The following is a 19,798-nucleotide window of genomic DNA, read 5'->3' as shown; positions in this document are numbered from 1 at the left end:
TCATTAACGTATGACTGAAGGATCTTGGATCTGTCTGTAAACACCCACCTAGAAATCACGTTTAACGCTACATTTATTAGATCAAACAAATGTGCCTCCATACCTTATCTGTGGATGGCGGGACTGCATTTCCTGATGTGCGCCGTCTTTAACACCCGTTTCTTCGCAGCTGCTGCTTTAGACAGAATCCTCTCACGACATTTTGAAACATTTGTAAACCTGGTTGGTGTTGATATTTCTGGGTGCGTTCTGTCATCACATCCGCTAAATATTCAAAGATTAAAGTTTATGTTAACGTTTTACCGTCCCTTTCTTTGTTTACCTGCAGAACGGACGTCATCCACACAAACTACTTCCGGGTGACCGTTCTGCTTCAGACGAAATATTCAAAAAATAATTTAAACCTTCATTATCTGTTTGCTGCATTTTTGATTTAATATGTAAATGGGAAATACGGGAATTATCATGGTACATTTTTGTTTGGACGATAAAATCCGTCGTCGCTTCATTTAAAATACTTTTCAGTTCAAATGATTGACAATCATCATCATCCAATCAGCGTTGTCCCATAGTACCTGCTTCTTCCGGTTTGGAAATGTTTTTCATTTTTGAAGATTTCGTTTTGTTTTCTGGAAATTCATTCTGTGTTCTGAAATGTTTTTCATTTTTTAATATTTCATTTTTTTTCTGAAATGTTTTTCATTTTTTAATATTTCATTTTGTTTTTCTGAAATGTTTTCATTTTTTTTATTTCATTTTGTTTTCTGGAAATTAATTTTTTTTGTGAAATGTTTTCATTTTGTAATATTTCATTTTGTTTTTCTGAAATGTTTTCATTTTTTTTATTTCATTTTTTTTTTCTGGAAATTAATTTTGTTTTCTGAAATCTTTTTTTCTTTTTTTTCTTTTTTCTTTTTTATGTTTTGGTTTCTGAAATTTTGTTTTGTTTTCTAAAATGTAATACGCTTTTTAAATTGTTGCTGTGATCTTAAAAATGTTTTTGTATCGAGTGATTTGTTGAATGGTTTGCACTTCAGGGCCACCGTAGTTTTAACACCGTAAAGCGCTTTGCATTACTGTTGTATAAAAAGTGCCTTATAAAGTTTGATTTGTTGTGTTGAACTTTAAAATATGACAAACTGAAGCTCGTCAAGTCTGAGAAGAATATTAAGACTTTTGAGTTTCCTTCTGAATCACTCAGCTTGGTTTTGGACCAGACCTACGTTGGAATCTGCCTCTGAAAAAAAGTCAAAATCAAACAAAGTTTGATCCCCGTTATTTTTTTCCACAACCGTATTTCCTCATTTTTTCCTTTTACTAGCTTGTATTAATGCAGTGGTTCTCAAACTTTCTTCAGTTATGTACCCCCTTAGAAATATATTTTTAGTCAAGTACCCCCTGACACGGGCAAAACATTTTTGGAAGAAAAAAGAGGTACAGTGCTGTAAAGTCAAATTTATTCAAGCCAAACAACAGTGAACCTGACAAAAACATTCATATGGTAAACATTGCATGTACAAACAAAAAAGAAAAACAGAAGACGTTGACCACCAGAAGGCATAAAACCAGTTAAAACTCAAATGTGCAAAATGCTGCTAATAATAAATAAAATAAAAAATATACATGAATAACAAAGATCTGTTCACAGAAATAAATCTATAACTTAATAATAAATAAATAATATTTAGTTTACAAAATAAATTAACTTAATAAATAAAGATTTGCTCACAAATAATAATTAGTGTTAACTCTTTAAGGATAAAAAAAGAAGATTGCATTTGAATCACTTTGCATTGAACATTTGACTTGAATTGAACAACATGTAACAGGCATTGATTTATGAACAGGAAAAAAATGTACTCAATACAATTCAATGACAAATATGTGCTTGCACCTCACTGAGGATCTTTGTCATTCTTGGTGGCAAGGAGGCAACTGCAGTGATCAAGCTCTTCTCCAGGCACAGTCTGTTTCTTTGCTTCGTTTTGATCAACATCATTGCTGAGAAGGAGGCTTCACATAAATATGTGGATGCAAACGGTAGCAGCTGCTCCAAAGCTTTCTGTCCCAGCTCAGGGTGCTCCTGCCTCACACACAGCCAAAACTGTGTGAGAGTGGATGCACCAAACTTCATCTGCAGGCCACGGTCAGATGATACTTCCATCAGTTTTTCCTGATGAGTGACAGGAAGTTTGCTTCTGTTTGCTTCAGACAAGAGAAATGGGTTTCTCACCCAATCCAGCTGCACAGATTTCTCATCCATGTCAGGAAAGTAGGAGTGAAAACCACTGATCAAGTTAGCAGCCAAATGTCCCACTATGACTAACTTCACCGGAGCTGTCGCCACATCCTCATTTGAGAGAAACACATCCAACTGAGGAAAGCAGGTGAAATCCTCCTGATCACATGCCCTTTTCCACATCTCTGCTTTCTTCAGGAAACCACCCACCTTGTCATACAGGTTCAGGATGCTGGTGTCCTTGCCCTGCAGGGACATGTTCAGTTCATTCAGTTTCCTGAATATATCTGCCAGATAGCAAAGCTTTGCAAGCCAGTCCGTGTTCTCAAACATGGTGGCATGGGGAGATCCGTGCTCTGTCAGGAAGGTGTGAACTTCAGCTCGCAACTCAAACAGCCTGCTCAGTACTCTTCCACGGGACAGCCAGCGTACTTCAGTATGCAGGAGCAGTTCTGTGTGTTCAGCTCCCGTATTTTCACAGAGGCTACGGAACAAACGTGCATTAAGTGGCCTTGACCTGATAAAGTTTATAACTTTAATGCTGTGGTTCAAAACATCGTGCAATGCAGGGCTCATTTTCTTGGACGCTAGCGCTTCCCTGTGTATCACACAGTGCGTCCACTTGATGTTGGGATTTTCTTTTTTAATCCGTGCTATGAGGCCTTTCGCGCTGCCCGTCATTGATGCAGCCGTCTCTGTGCAGACGCTGCTGCAGGATTTCCAGCTGATAGCGTTTCTGGTGAAAAACATGTTAACGACATTAAAAATGTCCTCTCCGGTTGTTCGCCCCTCCATTTCTTTGCAGAATAGAATGTGTTCACAGATGTCGTCCGTGTCGATGTATCTCACAAATGCAACAAGTTGCGCATGTCCACTCACATCTGTGGATTCATCCAGCTGCAGTGAAAATGAGTCTCCAAGTTTTCCCACAACTTGTTCAATAATGTCTGGGCCCATGGTATCTATTCTGCGGCAAACGGTGTCATTGGACAGAGGCACAGTTTTGAATGTATCCGCTGATTTTTTGTCCAGCATAGTTTCGGCCAATACCACAACGGCGGGGAGCAGTAGGTCTTCCGCTATGGTGAAGGGTTTTTTGGCTTTAGCAACAAGCAAAGACACCGCGTAAGAAGCCTCCAGGGCTTTGGCTGATGTAGTGGAGACTTTTCGCATTGTGGCTTGGGATGACTTGAACTCAGAAAGTTTTCTCCTGAAGAACTCTGGTGCCTTACCAACGTGACATCTATGTTTTGTGGTGAGATGCCGCTGGAGGTGTGCCGGCTTCATGCTAGCGTTTGCTAACTTTTCCCCGCAAAAAAAACACAGTGCCTGGGGTGGGTCAGAGCTCGCAGACGTAAATCCCATTAAAACATAATCTTCATTGTACTTTCTGGACTTCGTCGCCTCTTGTTTTGTTTTCTTTTTCACTTGTCCATCTGTACTTTCAGCAGCATGGCTGCTGCGCTTTAACCACGCTTCCATAGTTACAGCGTTATGGTCACGACAGGTCGTTGATAAGTGCGTGCCGTCAGTGGGTCAAACTAACTTGGTGTGTGTGTGGGGGGGGGGCACAGTTTTATTTCAAAGGATATTGAAACTAATTACTGAATATAAAATTCAGTGCATGAACGCATATTTATATTTTATCGAACTTTTTACAAAATAATTTTTCTCAAGATTTATTATTAGGATGAGCCTACTGATTTAGATAGATATATTGAAAAGCGTCACGTACCCCCTGCAGTACCTCCACGTACCCCCAGGGGTACGCGTACCCCCATTTGAGAACCACTGTATTAATGAATATCTCTTGTCATGGTTCTGGATTACACCCATCCTGCACAATTCCTAGCAATCAAATCAAAAGTCCACGTCCTCTGTGAGCAAAAACTGATTGTTACCTGTGTGGGAGTCAGGATTTCTGCTGCTGTGGTGTCCATTTGGCTCTCACTGGGCAGATTGTAACCTTTCACATCACGCATGGAGGTGGTCGCATTCTGCACGGTGTGAGGGTGGCAGCCTGCTGCTGCCCCCCCACCACAAACGGGGAACGGGGAGGACAAACACAGACTGAAGGTGACCCATGGAAGCATTTAACAAGCCTTATCTGCATCAAACTCTGTTCCACAGAGTGTTGGAGTTTTGTGTTGCACTGCCAACTATGAGGCCAGAACTGTCTCATATTTTAGAAATGGACAAACTCCGATTCACAACTGTAAATTTATGCAAACGTGCAATACACATTTGGAAATGCACACTAAATGTTTCACAAATGCACAATAAGTGTTTCTCGCAAATGTACACGCTGTCTTTTACAAAAACAATACATTTTCAGAAATTCGCAATGAATGTTTTAGAAACACACAATAGATGCTTCACAAACATAATTTTTGCTACACATCATACAAATTGCAGAATGTGCATCTAGAAACCCCCTCTCATTTGTTAATCTCCCCACATTTGTGAGATAAATCTCTGTGGTGAATTTTGAGACTCTCCTAACGCAGAACTGGAGTATAAATCGCACTTTGGGGGGAAATTTATTTGGAATCTAGTAAATTAGCGCAGCATATGAACAATTATTTCGATAACCATAGCATAGAGAACTAGTCAACTAAAGTATTTATATCACCTCAAATCCCTTAATCCGTTGAATTCTTCATCCTCTTTGTCGCTTTGAAACAATTCCACCAAGCTCGATATAAGACTGAGGGGGCTTCTCATGCTGCTGTCAGTAGCAAATACTGATAGACACCTACAGCACTCTAGTGCTTTTTGGTGTTTTTTTTAAACCACATTCAAGTTGCATCTGAGAATACAAGTACGTCTCAGCCCCAGCCAAACTATGCAAAAAGAGAACAAAAACAAAAAAAGCAGACTTATTCTCCAAAAATGAACTTTTTCACTTTTAAGCCCTTTCTGAAGAAACAATTAGGTTACGTGGAGGGGGGGGGGGGGTACAGCATCCAGTAGTTAGTTTATTCATATTTGTCTGGTACTTTACTTAAAAACAACATGTTGGGTTTTTCAAGATGGCTGTGAAGGAGGATTTTTGTTTTTTAAAGACGCTTCAACCAGGAAGCAGTGACTTTTATTGCAGTGGCAGTTTTTCTACAGAAAAAAACTGATGAATAGCAAATAGATCCTTCATGTTTTGTCTTTTTTTAGTTTCCATGTTTCTGAAGTTGGCTTTTTTTCTGTAAATATTTCAGTGGAGTATTATCTAAAACTGCAGCATATTTAATAGCTTCAGTCTGTTGATTTACAAATCTATGGGGTAAGGAATCTGTCAAAATGAAAAATATTCATAGGGACAAAGTTGTGTAAAAACTAATACTTTGTGCACAACTTTGAAGAAAAAATATAAACGTGGACTTTTTTATTCTTAATAAGAGGGACATCTGCTGCACTTTGTTCACACCACTTCCGGGTGCGATGTATTGTTTATTTGTAGTGGGTGGCAGAGGCTCAGGCGGTTTAACAGGTTGTCCAATGATCGAAGGGTCGGTGGTTTGATCCCCGCTCCCCCCAGCCAACTGTCGTTGTGTCCTTGGGCAAGACACTTCACCCTCCTTGCCTCCAGCGTGGCTCCACTGGTGTGTGAATGTCCCTGTGACTGTCAGAGGGGCCGTAGGCGCGAACTGGCAGCCATGCCTCTGTCAGTCTGCCCCAGGGCAGCTGTGGCTACAACAGTAGCTTACCATCACCAAGTGTGAATGAATAATGGACACAATGTAAGCGCTTTGAGTGTCTTGAAAAGCGCAGATAAATCCAATCATTTATTATTTGATCAGCTGTTTTCTCTTGGAAACAAAAAAAGCAGCATGTCATGTTTTTTATTATTATTATGAAACAGAGCTATGGTATCAAGATAATTTTCCTTCCAGGGGATCAAAAGTTTCTAAAAAGTTGAATTCTGTATTAGTATAGTATATGAGCCTTAATGCGCATGCTCACCCATTTGAATCGATGTTTCTTCAAAGTATGACTGCGACCCTGTGACGTATTTTTGACAGCTTAACAGGGAAACTTTCGTATTCAAGACAAGCAAGAGCTGTATTCAAATCAAAGACAAATCAGATTCAAAACAGACACGTCACACGTAAAAATATTTTAGTTTATATTCTTTTCTATTCAAAATTTTTATTTAAGTTGTGCACAGAGTTAAAATTTGTGAACAACTTCATATTTATGCATTTTTTTATGGACAGTCATCTTACCCTATTGAAATCTCTCTTTCATTGTTTCTAGTATTTAGTGAGGCTGGTGCCACTTTTACACATTATGTTAAATCAAAGACAAAGTTAGATTTATATCTAATCAAAAGGTCAAAGTTTCACACAAAGGGGCTCGAACTGAAGACAAAAAAGAAATGTTTTAATTGAATAATAGTCAAAAATAAAATGCACATTTAAAAAAAAGATTAAATTAATGTACATTTAAAAAGATATGGAAATGTACTTTTTCATCTGCATTTTGAAATGACTGAAAACTACAAGATATTCTGAAGCACAGAGGAGACAAAGTGTGCTGGGGATGATGGGTAATGAGATGATGCGCGGCATAGTGTGTTGGATGTAAAACAAATAAAACGGAGGGGGTGTTTCTGACCTCAAACTGCCAGGTGAGGAAACAAGCTGAGCTTGGAGGGTGGATCCACCAGCATCCACCTCTCCTCTCCACCCCGTGGACAATCTGCCCGGTGATCGCTTCCCTCCATCTGCTGGACGTGAGCAGCATTCAGAGGACGAACAGCAGGCTGGGAAGTAAATGCTGGAGGAGACAACTGAAACACAAAAGGCCAAGCATGTTTCATGTTGATGAAGTTTATTGGATATGTTTAGGACTCGAATTCAGATTAATACAGTTGGCAGAAGAAGAAACCAGCATCTAACAAACCTCCATGCACATCGTCCGGAATTTTCTGCTATTGGCCCTTCAAAGTCTCCCTTCGATTATCTTTTGATATAATGTATAAGCGTTCTCAGTGGTCTTCGGTCATTTTTAGCCTAAAGGCCCGTTCACACCGGGACGAATTTCGCCGGCGATTTTCGGCGACGTTTAACGCCTCGTGACTAAACAAAGGGCACCAATGAGAGTGTGCACACCGACGCGAAAAAACGCCACGTGTCAAAGCGTCAAAAAAAAAAAACGCCTCGGGTTAGTTTTTTTTTTTTTGACGCCTCGCGTCGAAATCTATTCGACCAATGAGAATGGCGCTTTCTGGAGCTTCTGAAGTTACAGTAAAACACCACTTGGGGGCAGTCAAACACAAAACTGCCTTGCTGAGCACACATACCATCGAGGAAGATAGACGCCAAGTAGAGTCTAAACTGCCGCGAAGAAATAATGACGGACATTCTAAAATATCCCCTTACCAAGCACCAGTTGGAGCTACTGATGCTTGAAATATTCATGTTTTCTCTGTATGATTCTGACAAGCGCATAAATACTTGCTCTCTTCTTCTGAGTGAAAAGCGACTTTAAGAAGCGTAAAGTTGCGCAGCGCCACCTTGTGTACAGGGGTATTCTGTTTTACATTAAGCGCCATCTAATGTCAGGGAATGAAATTGCATGTTTGCTCGGCTCATCGTCAGCGAAAATCGCCTGGGTGTGAACACAAAAAACGTGGCGAAAAACGCTGGCGAATAACGCCTGGCGAATATTCGTCTCGGTGTGTACGGGCCTTCAGTCAAAAAAGCTGTCATTTTCTGAGAGTGTCTGCAGAAGTTCATTATAAGTTTGAATCTAAAGTTGTGAGCAGGTCACACACACACACACACACACACACACACACACACACACACACCCCATTACCCGACATCCAGCTGTTTGGGTTCTCTCCCGCTGGCTTACAACCCCTCACAACAATAACTGCGCATAAAACACATGCCCGGAGTGAAAGTAGCATAAAACTGATTTAGTGGCTGTTGCAGACAGCACTACTCTGCAAATCCATGGAAGAGCGTTTAAAAAAAAATGCAACCAAAAAATGCTGTTTTGTTGTGACATTTATTGAGCATGACACTGTGGACAAGAGCATCATTAAGCACAAAAGAAATAAACTGATGAATAAAGTTAAGACACGTTGTCCCAGTGGGTTCACATCTTTCCACCATCCTGTGGATCGATGTAACTGTCTGGAGGCAACAGGGGGCTGAAGCGCAGGAGCGGCAGGTCCACAGGCAGGCGGCGCTCTTTGCCAGGAGCCCAGCTGTCCCTGGAGCCTCTGGCAGGCGGAGGTGGGGGAGGTAGGTCAGAGTCTGCGGGGCTAGAGTAGTGGTCCTCGTGGTGGAGGTGGTTGTTGTTGGAATCAGGGGGAGAGATGCTGCCGCTGTTATGGCAGCGGACCAGGAACGCCCCCCTGTGGTGGCGGTGGTACAACGTTCCAGCCACCGCCACCAACATTAGGATGAGCGAGCTGAGGAGGAAGAAGAGTATATAGACGCCTTTTGTCTCAGAGGAAAGGCCTGAGCTGCAGTCTGTGGGGTAACAAAAGCAGACAGGAAGTCAAAAGGTGAAGCAGGAAGTAAAAACCAGAACTGGAAGCTGACCTTACATAACTATTCTTATATGTAGCATTTCTGATAACACCCCCCCCCCCCCCCCCATCTCATTAGCATGATCCAAACTTTCTTTAACAACGATTTGTATATAACTTAGTACACATTTTCTGTCCTGTCAGTGGTCCCCAAACCCCGGCCCGCAGACCGGTACCGGTCCGTGGGTCATTTGGTACGACGGAGTATTAGGGCCACCAAAAAAAAAAAAAGTAAAATTACGAGTTTTTATCTCGTAAATTTAGGAGAAAAAAACTCGTAATTTTGCAAGATTTTAAGTCGTAAGATATGAGAAAAAAAACTCAAATTTACGATATTAAGTGGAAGTGAACATGCAGAGCAGCAGGTGAACGCCTCGCAGCAACAGAGCAGACCGACTAAACTTTGTTGAACAGGTGAGCTGAATGAGCTTGAACGTTCCAAATATCTGGAAGCTCATTTGTTTGATTTACAATTTATTAAAGTTTTATTTATTGATGGTTGGTTTGCAGGGTCCCTGCAGACCGATGAAGCCATCGGTTTCCCTGCAGCTTTCCACTTCAATCCTTTCTTCCTCCACCAAAAACAAGATCTCTACGTTTGTGTGACGCTTCCGTCTGAGGAGGAGGATCACTTTTTTTGGCATTTTCAACATTCTAATGCTAATATAATAGACTATTTTCATTCATCTTTGTTGTTTAATGATATAACGGGATGTTTACTTCCGCATTGGTGTTCGGATCTGATGACAGGTTCATGACGTAAGGTGACAGATGAAGATTCAGGGTTTGTGAATGAAAAGGAGAATAAAAGCTGCAGCGGTCCTCTACACCCAAACATGTCTCTGAGCTCCTTATTTTACATATGAAACTCCGCTTTACTGACACTGAACCCCGGCTCCACGGACATTAATCTGATTTTGAGTCGCCAAAAGTTCAGAATCTCTTTGTTTTAAACCTATAATCCGGAAATAAAGCTTCACAAAAGGCTCCACATCTTTCATCTTCAAGCGATGCTCCGATAAACGGACAACTTCGGTGTTTTCTCCTTGTTAATCTATGACTTTTTTCTCGTAAATTTACGAGAAAAAATGTCGTAATTTTACTTTTTTTTTGGTGGCCCTAATACTCCGTCGTAATTTGCTGCCGGGCCTCAGAGAAAAATAATATAACTTTCATTACTTCCGTTTTATTTATTTCTAAATCTGAAAGATGTTTGACTTTGAAAAATTGCCCGATTCTCTGTTACATCCGTTTATGTTACTCTTGACGCAGGTCAAGTCGCTCGCCTCGGGCACATGATAAGTTACCGCTAAAATAAAACCCAGGAACTAGCAAAATGAAGGAAAAAAAAAACATCTTTGGAAAGTTTCTTTGCCAAGTGGAAAAGGCCCAGCCAGAGGACAGAAGAGGAGCTTTCGACTTCCAAAAAAAGAAAGCTACATTTATTAGACAGTATCAGGAGTCCTACTTAATATACGGATTTATCCCAACGGGAGATTCCCTCGAACCATTCACAGCATTATGGTGAATTGGATTTTCCATGCACTTATTTTGAAGGCATGTTTAAATGTTATAATAATTGCGACCAGGGAGTGTTGCGGGCAGAGAGGACGTTGCTCATGTCATAATTCGTGTTTATTGTTATGTTTTCATGCAAGTCATTATTTTGTTGTACTGTAGTGTCGGTCACGTGCACGTTTGGTCTGCTGTCGGAGTTCCACAGGCTGCAGGGGTTACCGTCGGAGCTGGAGTCACAGAGAATTATGGGAATCAATCCCCTTTGGCTACTTTGGTCAAAATAGGTTTGAGCACGGGTGTTTCTTTTTGCCTACGGGTCCTTTCATCTGGCAGTTCTGTTGTTTCACCCTTAGTTATTTCTTCCTGTTGTGTTTACTTCTTTTTAGCACCATGAGTGTGGGAAGGGGAGAGGATGATGACACCTATGCGATGTTTAGTGTGTCAAAAGAAAAGTGCAGAGTACATCGTATCACGTGTCTCTGCCTTTATTGCAGCGTTGCTGCAGCGTGTGTCTGCCACATATAACATACCGGTCCGTGAGAATTTTGCCAGACATCAAACCGGTCCGTGGTGCAATAAAGGTTGGGGACCGCTGCTGTAGAGCATTATCACTATGGCTGCTTAAATAAAATTTCACAAACACTTGGCAGGAAACATTTAGCTAATTTAAAAACCTTTATAGTGAACAAAGGTCCATTTTATTTATCTTAAAAATGACTACTTGTATTAGAAGAATTCAAAGTTTGTTCATGATTAATTCTTTAAAATACAGTTATATTGTGTTAAAAATGTGTGAATCAAATATGAGACTGTGGGTAAATAACGTGCTTCTTCCCTGGACACTCATGGTAATATTTCTGCATCTTAAACTAACATTGGTGTGAGCAAAAACTGACCAAATCACCCAACATATAATTGATACTATAAATAAAGATTTTGTAAAAACAATGACAATTCTTCCTTATTATCTAATAAAACATGATATTGCAACATTTTGGTGGATTTCAAAGGGTTTAAAAAACTTCTTAATTCCCCCCAAAAATTGAAATTTGTCAATTTGTTGATGTTGTGGGCTTTACGATGTTATAAAATTAAAATAATGTAAACGTTAATACCGAAACATAAGGCAAAACAGGAAGTCTGAGGCTCGGGATAGCTGCAGAAACCAAAGGCAAAGCTTGCTTGTACCTGTGGTCTTTTGGTCCGTGCAGATGGTTCCTCCTGATCCCAGGCGAGACTCATCCTTAAAGCCTTCTCTGCAATGGCAGGAGTACGAGCCAAAGTGGTTCACACAGTCTGCATTAGCGTCACAGAGAACCAGGTTGGTCCCACACTCATTCACATCTGAAACAAAACATCAGAGTTAAAAAGACAACCATACCTGCATTTGTTTCTTCATGACTGGTCTAGTATGGGTATGTGCTACTCATGTTAGCTACATTCTCAGTAGAATCAGACTGACAAACTTAAGTTGACTCCTGATTCTTTATGATCTCGTTCTCACTTGAAATGTTCAAAATGTACTTGTTCTCTGCCCAATCTCATTTTTCCAACACCACTGTGGCTCAATTTAACTCCTTAAGGCATACCGGACTTTAGGCCCTGCTTTACCTGCAGTAGACACAGACATGATGATGGCGTTCTTGCGGTTGACTCTGAGGTTGACCCCTGAGGAGAGGAGGCCCTGCATGGCAGAGTGGACAGCCCTGTGGACCTGCCCACCTCCAGGCCCCTGTCCAATCTGCAGCCAGAGGATGTACAGGGCACCTGCATTCAACCTTCCCAAAAGGTGGAGTGAGATCCATGACACAATGAGGAAACCACACTTTTATCCAAGTCTTGCTGTGACAATGAAACTAACCTTTTTATTCTTTTAGAAGACAGGGTGAGCTGTTTGTGCAGAATATCCAGGTGTTTGCTGATCTACATAAAGACAGAACGATGAGCCTCTGTGGAGACCATTCATGGTCCGTTTCTGCATCCACATACCAAAGCCTTCAGAGATAGCAGCAGAGAACGGGCCAGGGCGTCCCAAGACTCCTCCAGATCGGGAATGAAATTCACCTCGATGGCCACTTCGAACAGGTGATCTGCTCAAGAGCAAACCGTGGTACCAGAGCACCAGCAGAGTCAAATTACAGTTTAAAAAAACCAAAGGGGGAGAAATACTCAGAAAGCAAAGACTCACCACCAGGAAGATGAAGAGTTTCAGTGTGATTTTTCACAGTTTCTGTAAAAAAAAAAAAAAAAAGAAATACAACCGCAATTTAAACAGGTGGCGCTTCCGTGAATTGGAGAGGATGTCATCTATATGTTACTAACTAATCTGCACATTGTACACAGAGCCTGAAAACAATTGTAGAAATTTTGTAGCGACACATGAATGCAGGAGCCCGAAATGCAAGTCTACGCACTTGCATAGGCTGTTCATTGGAAATGGCAGCTTGGATGCGAGTTGTTGAAGGTGGTGTGAACGTAGCTAAACTATGGTGGACGAGAGGTGCAAGGCAGTTACATTTAAGATACAACAACAATAACAAATATCAGTACAAATGACCAAATCCAGAAACACACAACAACGAAAGCAGAGACATGGTTTCCTACAGAAAGGGATGGAATTTAAAGCAAATTGTGTATGATTCGTTAAAGTTATTTATTACTGTTTTCTTTATGTGGACATTATAAACACATGAAACAATACATGAAAGGCACTACAATAAAAATTATCGTACAACAAAAAACAAAAACACGACAGCCGAGGATGGAGAAACAATTAAGGAAAGTTAAAACGAAAGCCATCAGAAAGGGAATACCCTTTATACCGGAAGTGACGTAACGACAACATCTATGATTTGTTGTTGAGCTGCACACGGTGAGTTAGCGTTTTGTGTATTATGCCCACATAAAGAAAACTGCAACAAATAACTTTAAAGAATCATAAACAATTGGTTTTATATTATGTCCCTTTCTATTAGAAGCTGTGTCTCCGCTTTCATTGTTGTGTTTCCGCACTCTGTCATTTTTTCCGTGATTTGCTGTTGTGTTTCAGTATCTGTTCATTTGTACTGGGATTTGTTGTTGTTGCATATTAAATGTAAACGTGTCTTGCACCTCTCAGCCACCGTTCTTAACAGAGTCCTAAAGGAGAAGCTCAGGTTTACTCACTGATCTCTCTGTGGTCATATCTCTGCTCCACCACGCTAGGAGGAGGATGTTGCTCTGCGCTCCTTGGATCTGGTGCGTCAGACGGGAGCTGGTCCGAGGCGTCTCTGGCCTCAGGCCGTTTGGTTCCGTCAGCAGGCATCAGCTCGTCCGGTCTGCTCGTTTTCATGCTCTCGGTCTGTGCTGCAGTGGGAGCTTCCTCTACACTACCCTGCACTGGTGATGAGGAGTTAGGGGCTCTTTTGTCCTGCTGCCGCCACTGTGGAGGTAAGGCTGCCGAGTCAGACTGGCTGAGAGCGACACCTCTTCCTGACCGGAATGTTGTCCTGTGACCGGACGGCGGTGACACCACAAACTGATAAGAATGGCTGCTCTCGGAAGATGCATGGTTTTCAACCACCTGGAAGGAGACGGACAGTATCCCAAAAGCAAAAGAGATTGTGAGGAAGACTGAAACAATCTGCAGAACGAGACCTGTTTATCTATCAGGACAGCATACAAATATGTTAATCTTAAAAAGCAAAGATGGTTGCACCAGATTGTAGCTCAATAGCTAATTTCCATCTGTGGCCCTAACTTGTCTGTAGCCCCAAACCAAGACATCTGAAAATGTAGATGATTGAGAACCAAAATAATTATGGACTGATTTTAGTTGTATTCTTAAAATAAAAATTTTTCTCACCAATTGCCAGTTCAGTTTTTCTAATTTGTGAATGTTTCCCTTGGTTTTGGAAAAGCTGTCTGCAAGTCATGTAATCTTGTTTTTGTTTTTATTTTAAAACTTTCCATATTCATTTACAAAGATGATTGCCTTTTCTTCTTACGTAAATTGGAACCAGGACATGGGTTAGGCACCCAAAGCCAAAATGCTCTGATCCTCCTAAGCTCTGCCAAAGGGACCCAAAGGTCTCTCCAGGCAAACCAAGGAACTGCAACTCCAAGTGTTGTCTGGGCCCCCATGTGGCGCCCGATCCATCCAAGTAGAGCTGGGCGATACAGCAAAAAATAAAAAAATCTCCAATTTTTTCATTCCAAGCCCAATTAGAATAGCTTATTTTCTCCCTGCTTTTCCTTTTTTTTAGCAAAACTTAAAAATGGAATACATTTTACAAAAACTTTTATTTTAACATCTCCTTTGAAACTTGACTAACAAAAGTTCAACTGAATAGAAACTGTAAATATGTTTGCAGAACAATGCAGAAGGTGTTTTGTGAGCTACCGCTAGTATGATACTAGAACACACTCGGCAGAGTATGATTGATTAGAAATCAATCTTTGCGCTCTGCTTTTGGTGTTTCCATACTGTGTTTTTTTTCATTAACCACAAATGAGTTGTTTCTGTTTTCTTGCTGAAAAATGCCCCCCCAACTGTAACAATTTGGCTTTACCAACTGTAAAGTCAAATTCAAACCTGCTGAGAAAACAAGGACAGATTTACTAAAGAGAAGCAGATTGACAGAAAAAGCACTTTTTCCATTTAACATGAAATCCTAACAAAGACATGATCATGTTTTGGATTCTTGCCATTGACAGTAAAGAGGCAGCACTCAAACAAGGAGGGGGGCTTTTTGTCAGATCAACACCGGCTCTGTAATGTACACAGGCGCTACTAATAAAGTTTTATACAAAGTGCCTCTTTTTACATTTATAAAAAACAGTTTTTATAAATGTTCTGAGAATTAATTTTGTTGCATTTTTCCGCCACATCTGCAAGTCTGACTTTAAACCGGTCCATGGTTACATGTAGGGGACATGCGGAACAGCTCATTAGCAAGACATCATAGCATAGCATCAGTATCAAACGACACTGCCGTCTCCAAATCAAAACTTTTTATCAAACTTTCTGTTGCTGCTGTAAGTCCAACAGGTTGATCCTCCAGTTCTTTCTGGATCTTGTTAAAAATCTTCGTCTTTGGCTGCTTGATCAGCTTAAAATGAAGCTACACAGAGGCAACTAGCAGAAGTTACGGGGGTGGGGGGCGCGTGTTTTTTTTTTTTTTTTTTCTCTCAGCCTAATGGAAGAAGTTCCTTATTACTTGCTGTTTTCACATCTGCGCTTTGCGAGAGACAACAACGGAAGCATTTAAGAGCAGAGAGCTGTCAAAATAAAATCTACATTTTCCCCAAAACGAACAGTCGAAAACATCTAAGGACCATCTCCGGACAAGTTTTGCAAACTTTGTCGGTTTGGTTACGACCTAAAGCTCAAGAGAAGGAACGATAATTGACCGCATTACATGGAGGACATGTTTACTCATCTCTCCCCCACAAGACCCTAAGATACTAGAACTCCACTTGAATCAGTTGCTTTTCAACCTTTTCTTGTTATAGAATTGACATTTGACTTGGGGGTGCCAATTTTCACAACAGCCCCATCATCCGACTGCAAACTGCCACATTACACACTGAGGTGAAGCAGGACAACGTCATCTGCAAAAAAAGCAGAGATTTAATCATGTCTTCCCGAAACCAAACTCCCTCCAGTAACCAACAGGCTGATCCTACAAATTATATGCATAAAAAACAAACCAGTGACTAAAAGATTACTTCCAGAGTCAAACATGCACTGCGAACGAATCCTGACATTCCGAACTTGTTCCACAGATAATTGAAACTTACAAGGGTCCGTACCCAGACTTCTCAGAACACCCATGCACAACAACAAGAAGGACATGATCACCACTTCCATGTTTCAAAAACACATGTGGACTGATTGGGTAAACTTCCACAAACCCTCAAGCACCTGATACAGTTGAGTCAAACAGTTGGTCTAGAAAGCCAGCATCCGGCTAGTTTTTTTTTTAAATATTCCTGCCCTCCATGCGACTGATTACCTGGATCAGGTGTGCTTTACCAACAAGAAGCTACAGGATTTGGAAAATAAGAAGGAAAGCAGCCCTCAAGACCTGGAGTTTGACACCTGTGCTTTGTAGGCTGTTGACTTTGTCCTTTTTTCCCTGAAAAACAAGAGTGTCCTGAATTTGCCCTATAAGCACAATCCTCCCCTTTTGCACCCTGAAGTAGACTTTACCAGGTAGACCTTTCACCCCAGTTGCCACCCCAGTTTCACCAATCAACCCAGTTGCGAGCCAAAGGAGTTGCCCCCAACTGCTATGCAATGTTGCAAAGGCGTGTTATCCAAGACAGGCCCACAACATCTAGACACTTAAGGCTCTTGGGATAGAACTCATTCAACTCCAGGACTCTGCCATTAGAAACTTTTCTCAGTGATCTCAGGTTGTGATAAGGTCTTTTAGGGGGATAGAGGAGATCCTCAATGGAAGGAGCATTCCTTCTACCAAGCAACAGTTTTCTCAGAAAAAGATACAGCTCCTTGTCTACACGATAGACAGCATTAATAAAACACCTCAACCTCCTACTAAGGCGCCTGATGGTTTGCCTCAACATCTTCAGAGCTGACCAGTAGTCATTTTCATAGCCATCAGCTGCCACAGAAGTCACACAAGCGAGTCAACTCAAAGTCCTTCTTTATACTGACCACTATGAGTGGGCTGTCAAACTGACAGATACAGAAGAACTTAGTAAAATTCCTCCAAGTACATTTTAAAGTTTGTGACTTTTGCAGACTGAGCCAAGAACTCAACTGAAATTTAGAGAAAAAGCAGAAACAAACAAGGAGTGAAAGTTTATACGAGACGACTTGGAATTTAACCAGCCTGGTTTGGTTTTTTTAATCTGCAATCTTTCAATCATTTGTATTTTTAAGTCACTGTGTTGATTGTGTGCCCTGGGACAGACTGGCGACATGTCCAGGGTGTACCCTGCCAACAGTAGCTAGGGCAGGCTCCAGTAACCCTATGACCCCAAAAGAGATACCGCGGGTTAAGCAATGGAAGTTACTATGTTTTCCATCAAGTGCAATAAGTGGGTTTACCTAAAAACCATAAAAATGTACTCTGTAAAATTAGAATTGTGTTATGTGAACAGGTAATTTCTCTTGATGATGGCATCTGTAATGACCCAGAACAACAAAAATTAAACAAGTGTCCTGATTTTCATCAAAAGATTTGATAAATCTTTAAAAACGGTCTTTTCTGTAAAGTATGTAATGAAACAGCTGCAGTGATGTTAGATGAGTGTGTGCTTCTACCTCTGTGCCTCCACTGGAAGCTTTGGACTCCCAGGGTCGCTCAGCCATCGTGGCAGGATCATAATAATCGTACATCATCTCAGGACCTGTCTGTTCGCTGTTCACAGACGGGTCGCTGAACTTTGTTAGTCCAGGTTCCGCTTCTGATTCTTTGCTTCTTATCCCCCCGTCCTCCCCTGGGTTGTAAACCACGGGGGGTCCGAAGGCCTGGTAGCGTCCATAAAAGCCCCTGTAGGAGGAGCTGGGCCAACCGCCGATCAGCAGAACCACCTGAAGGATGTTTGAGGATGAAGTGTACTTGGCCTCCTGCCAGCACTTCTGCAGCACTTTGTGCTCCCCGCCCGATTGTCCGGCAGGGTCGTCCACGTGGATCTGGTCCTGCTTGGCTTGGCAGGCCTCGTCAGGGGTCAGGTCCTCCAGGTGCAGGTGGATCCTCTTCCCAGGATCCACCTGGATGGTCCAGTTGCACCACAGAGGGGGGTTGGAGCACAGGTACTCAGGGGAGAAGAACTCGCCGCTGTCACTGCGCAGCAGCTGGTGGCAGCTGCGCAGGGCGAAGAACGCACTGCCGTCTACCCCCCGCCCATCTGGGGGAGACAATCCGCCATGAGCTCCTCCTGCTGCTACTTTCTACGTTTGTCGAGTTTCAAAGCAAAACAGACTTTTATAGATTTTAGCTAACATTAGTTTACCTTTAAATAACAAGCAGAAATGCAGATTTATTTATTTATTTGCTATTTGGCTCATCATCCAGAACTTTCTTGGTTCTGATGAGTTCTTTGAGTCACAGATTAGAAAATCCACAATAAAGCTGAATTAGCATGAGGCATTTTTTAATCTGCAATGAAGCAACCTGCATAATTTTATGAAAAACTGTCAGTCTGCTTTCTTTAAACGGTTACCAGTAAATGTTCACATTTCAGAAACATGACAGAGACTCACCTGGAGGCCTGCTGGCACCGTCTGGGTTCCCCTACAGACAAAAAAAAACAAAAAAAAATGTTTTAACAATTGTCCTTAATAATTAGCTCATTTCCAAAGGCCCCCCTCCTACCTGTCCATCACAGTGTTTCCAGTAAATTCCAAACATCAGCAGAAATAGGAGCAAAGCTACGTTCAAGTTGCTCTTTTGAGGCATTTTTGACTCTCCAAACTGTTTCCACTCAACTTTTTTAAGGAGAAAAAATAATTTCAAGATTTCCCTGTCAGCTACAAAAAACTCCCTCCTTCCTGTCCTGTCTGCGCAGGTGCTCTGCATCAGCTGATTGAACTTCCTTTTACCTGCAGGAAGTACACGTTCCGTCCAGCAGGTGTCAGTGTGCTTTTACAGACAGATCTAAAATTAAACAGACATTAAAAAAATCAGCCAAAAAAGATGTCAACACTAAATAAGAATTACAAACACTGTTTTTGGAAAATTAATAGTCAAAAAGTCAAACATTAATAAATTTGACAAATGTTCAACTACTTTTCATTTTTTTATGCATGCCATTGTTCTTTAAATGCAAGTAGAACCTGATAAACAAAGCAGCTCTAGGCAATTTGTGCTTTTATTGGAGGGAGGGACAAATAATCATAAACACGGTGTGCTAATAAAGTTGAAATGCAAATGGATGGGTGGATGTAGCTGTGAAATTGAAAGCACATTAAATGATTAACCAAAAAAACTAATAAGAAAAAAAACATTTTGACTTTTAACCCTATCTTAGATGACCCCACCCTTACATTGACCTGTACTCCCTACCATGACAAAGGTGGATAAAGGTGGAAAGATTTCATGTAATCCATGATACCAGTGAGGTTCACATATAACAATGAAGAAAAAAGGTTCAGCGCACTGTCTAGTGGGTCTAGATGACCCAACTCCCAATGTTAAAGTGCCAAGGATAGCACAAGGGTTACGAGGTGCATCTTGAATCATCAAAAAAGTCAGGCTTTTCTTTTTTTCAAGTTAAGGAAGAAAGCTTCTCCTTTTTCAACTTCCTATCTGTAATCTAACACAAATCACATTTACTTTTGCATTTCTACAGTAAAATATAGTTTTTTCCCCATTTTCAAAAAGATTTTTGCAATATTAGCTTGTTTTCTGCTGTCTTACACTTTTTTAGCCATTATATTATCGAATCCATTGCAGTTTAGGCATCCACCATTTTTCCGCTTTTTTTATTTTCTCTTTTTAGCATCTCAGTTAGCACTTGTTCATTAAATGTTGGTTTCTTTCCATAAA

The 19,798-nt window shown here is 41.1% G+C and overlaps 1 protein-coding gene across 1 annotated transcript; it reads right to left on the bottom strand.

The window, feature by feature from the left end:
- Positions 1–8,232: 8,232 nt before the first annotated feature.
- On the bottom strand, positions 8,233–18,826 carry LOC101173915. The gene is made up of 10 exons (XM_004065773.3): positions 18,626–18,826; positions 18,514–18,544; positions 17,572–18,158; positions 13,464–13,860; positions 12,487–12,528; positions 12,288–12,388; positions 12,160–12,221; positions 11,910–12,076; positions 11,487–11,642; positions 8,233–8,721 (listed from the first exon to the last, which is right to left on the bottom strand). The coding sequence occupies exons 1-10, from the start codon at positions 18,707–18,709 to the stop codon at positions 8,342–8,344; spliced, it is 2,007 nt and encodes a 668-aa protein (XP_004065821.3). The 5' UTR covers positions 18,710–18,826; the 3' UTR covers positions 8,233–8,341.
- Between the last annotated feature and the right edge of the window lie 972 nt (positions 18,827–19,798).

The sequence above is a fragment of the Oryzias latipes genome, chromosome 1 (genome assembly GCF_002234675.1).
Source record: "Oryzias latipes chromosome 1, ASM223467v1".
NCBI classification, from domain to species: Eukaryota; Metazoa; Chordata; class Actinopteri; order Beloniformes; family Adrianichthyidae; genus Oryzias; species Oryzias latipes.
This window is presented reverse-complemented; position numbering and strand designations above follow the sequence as displayed.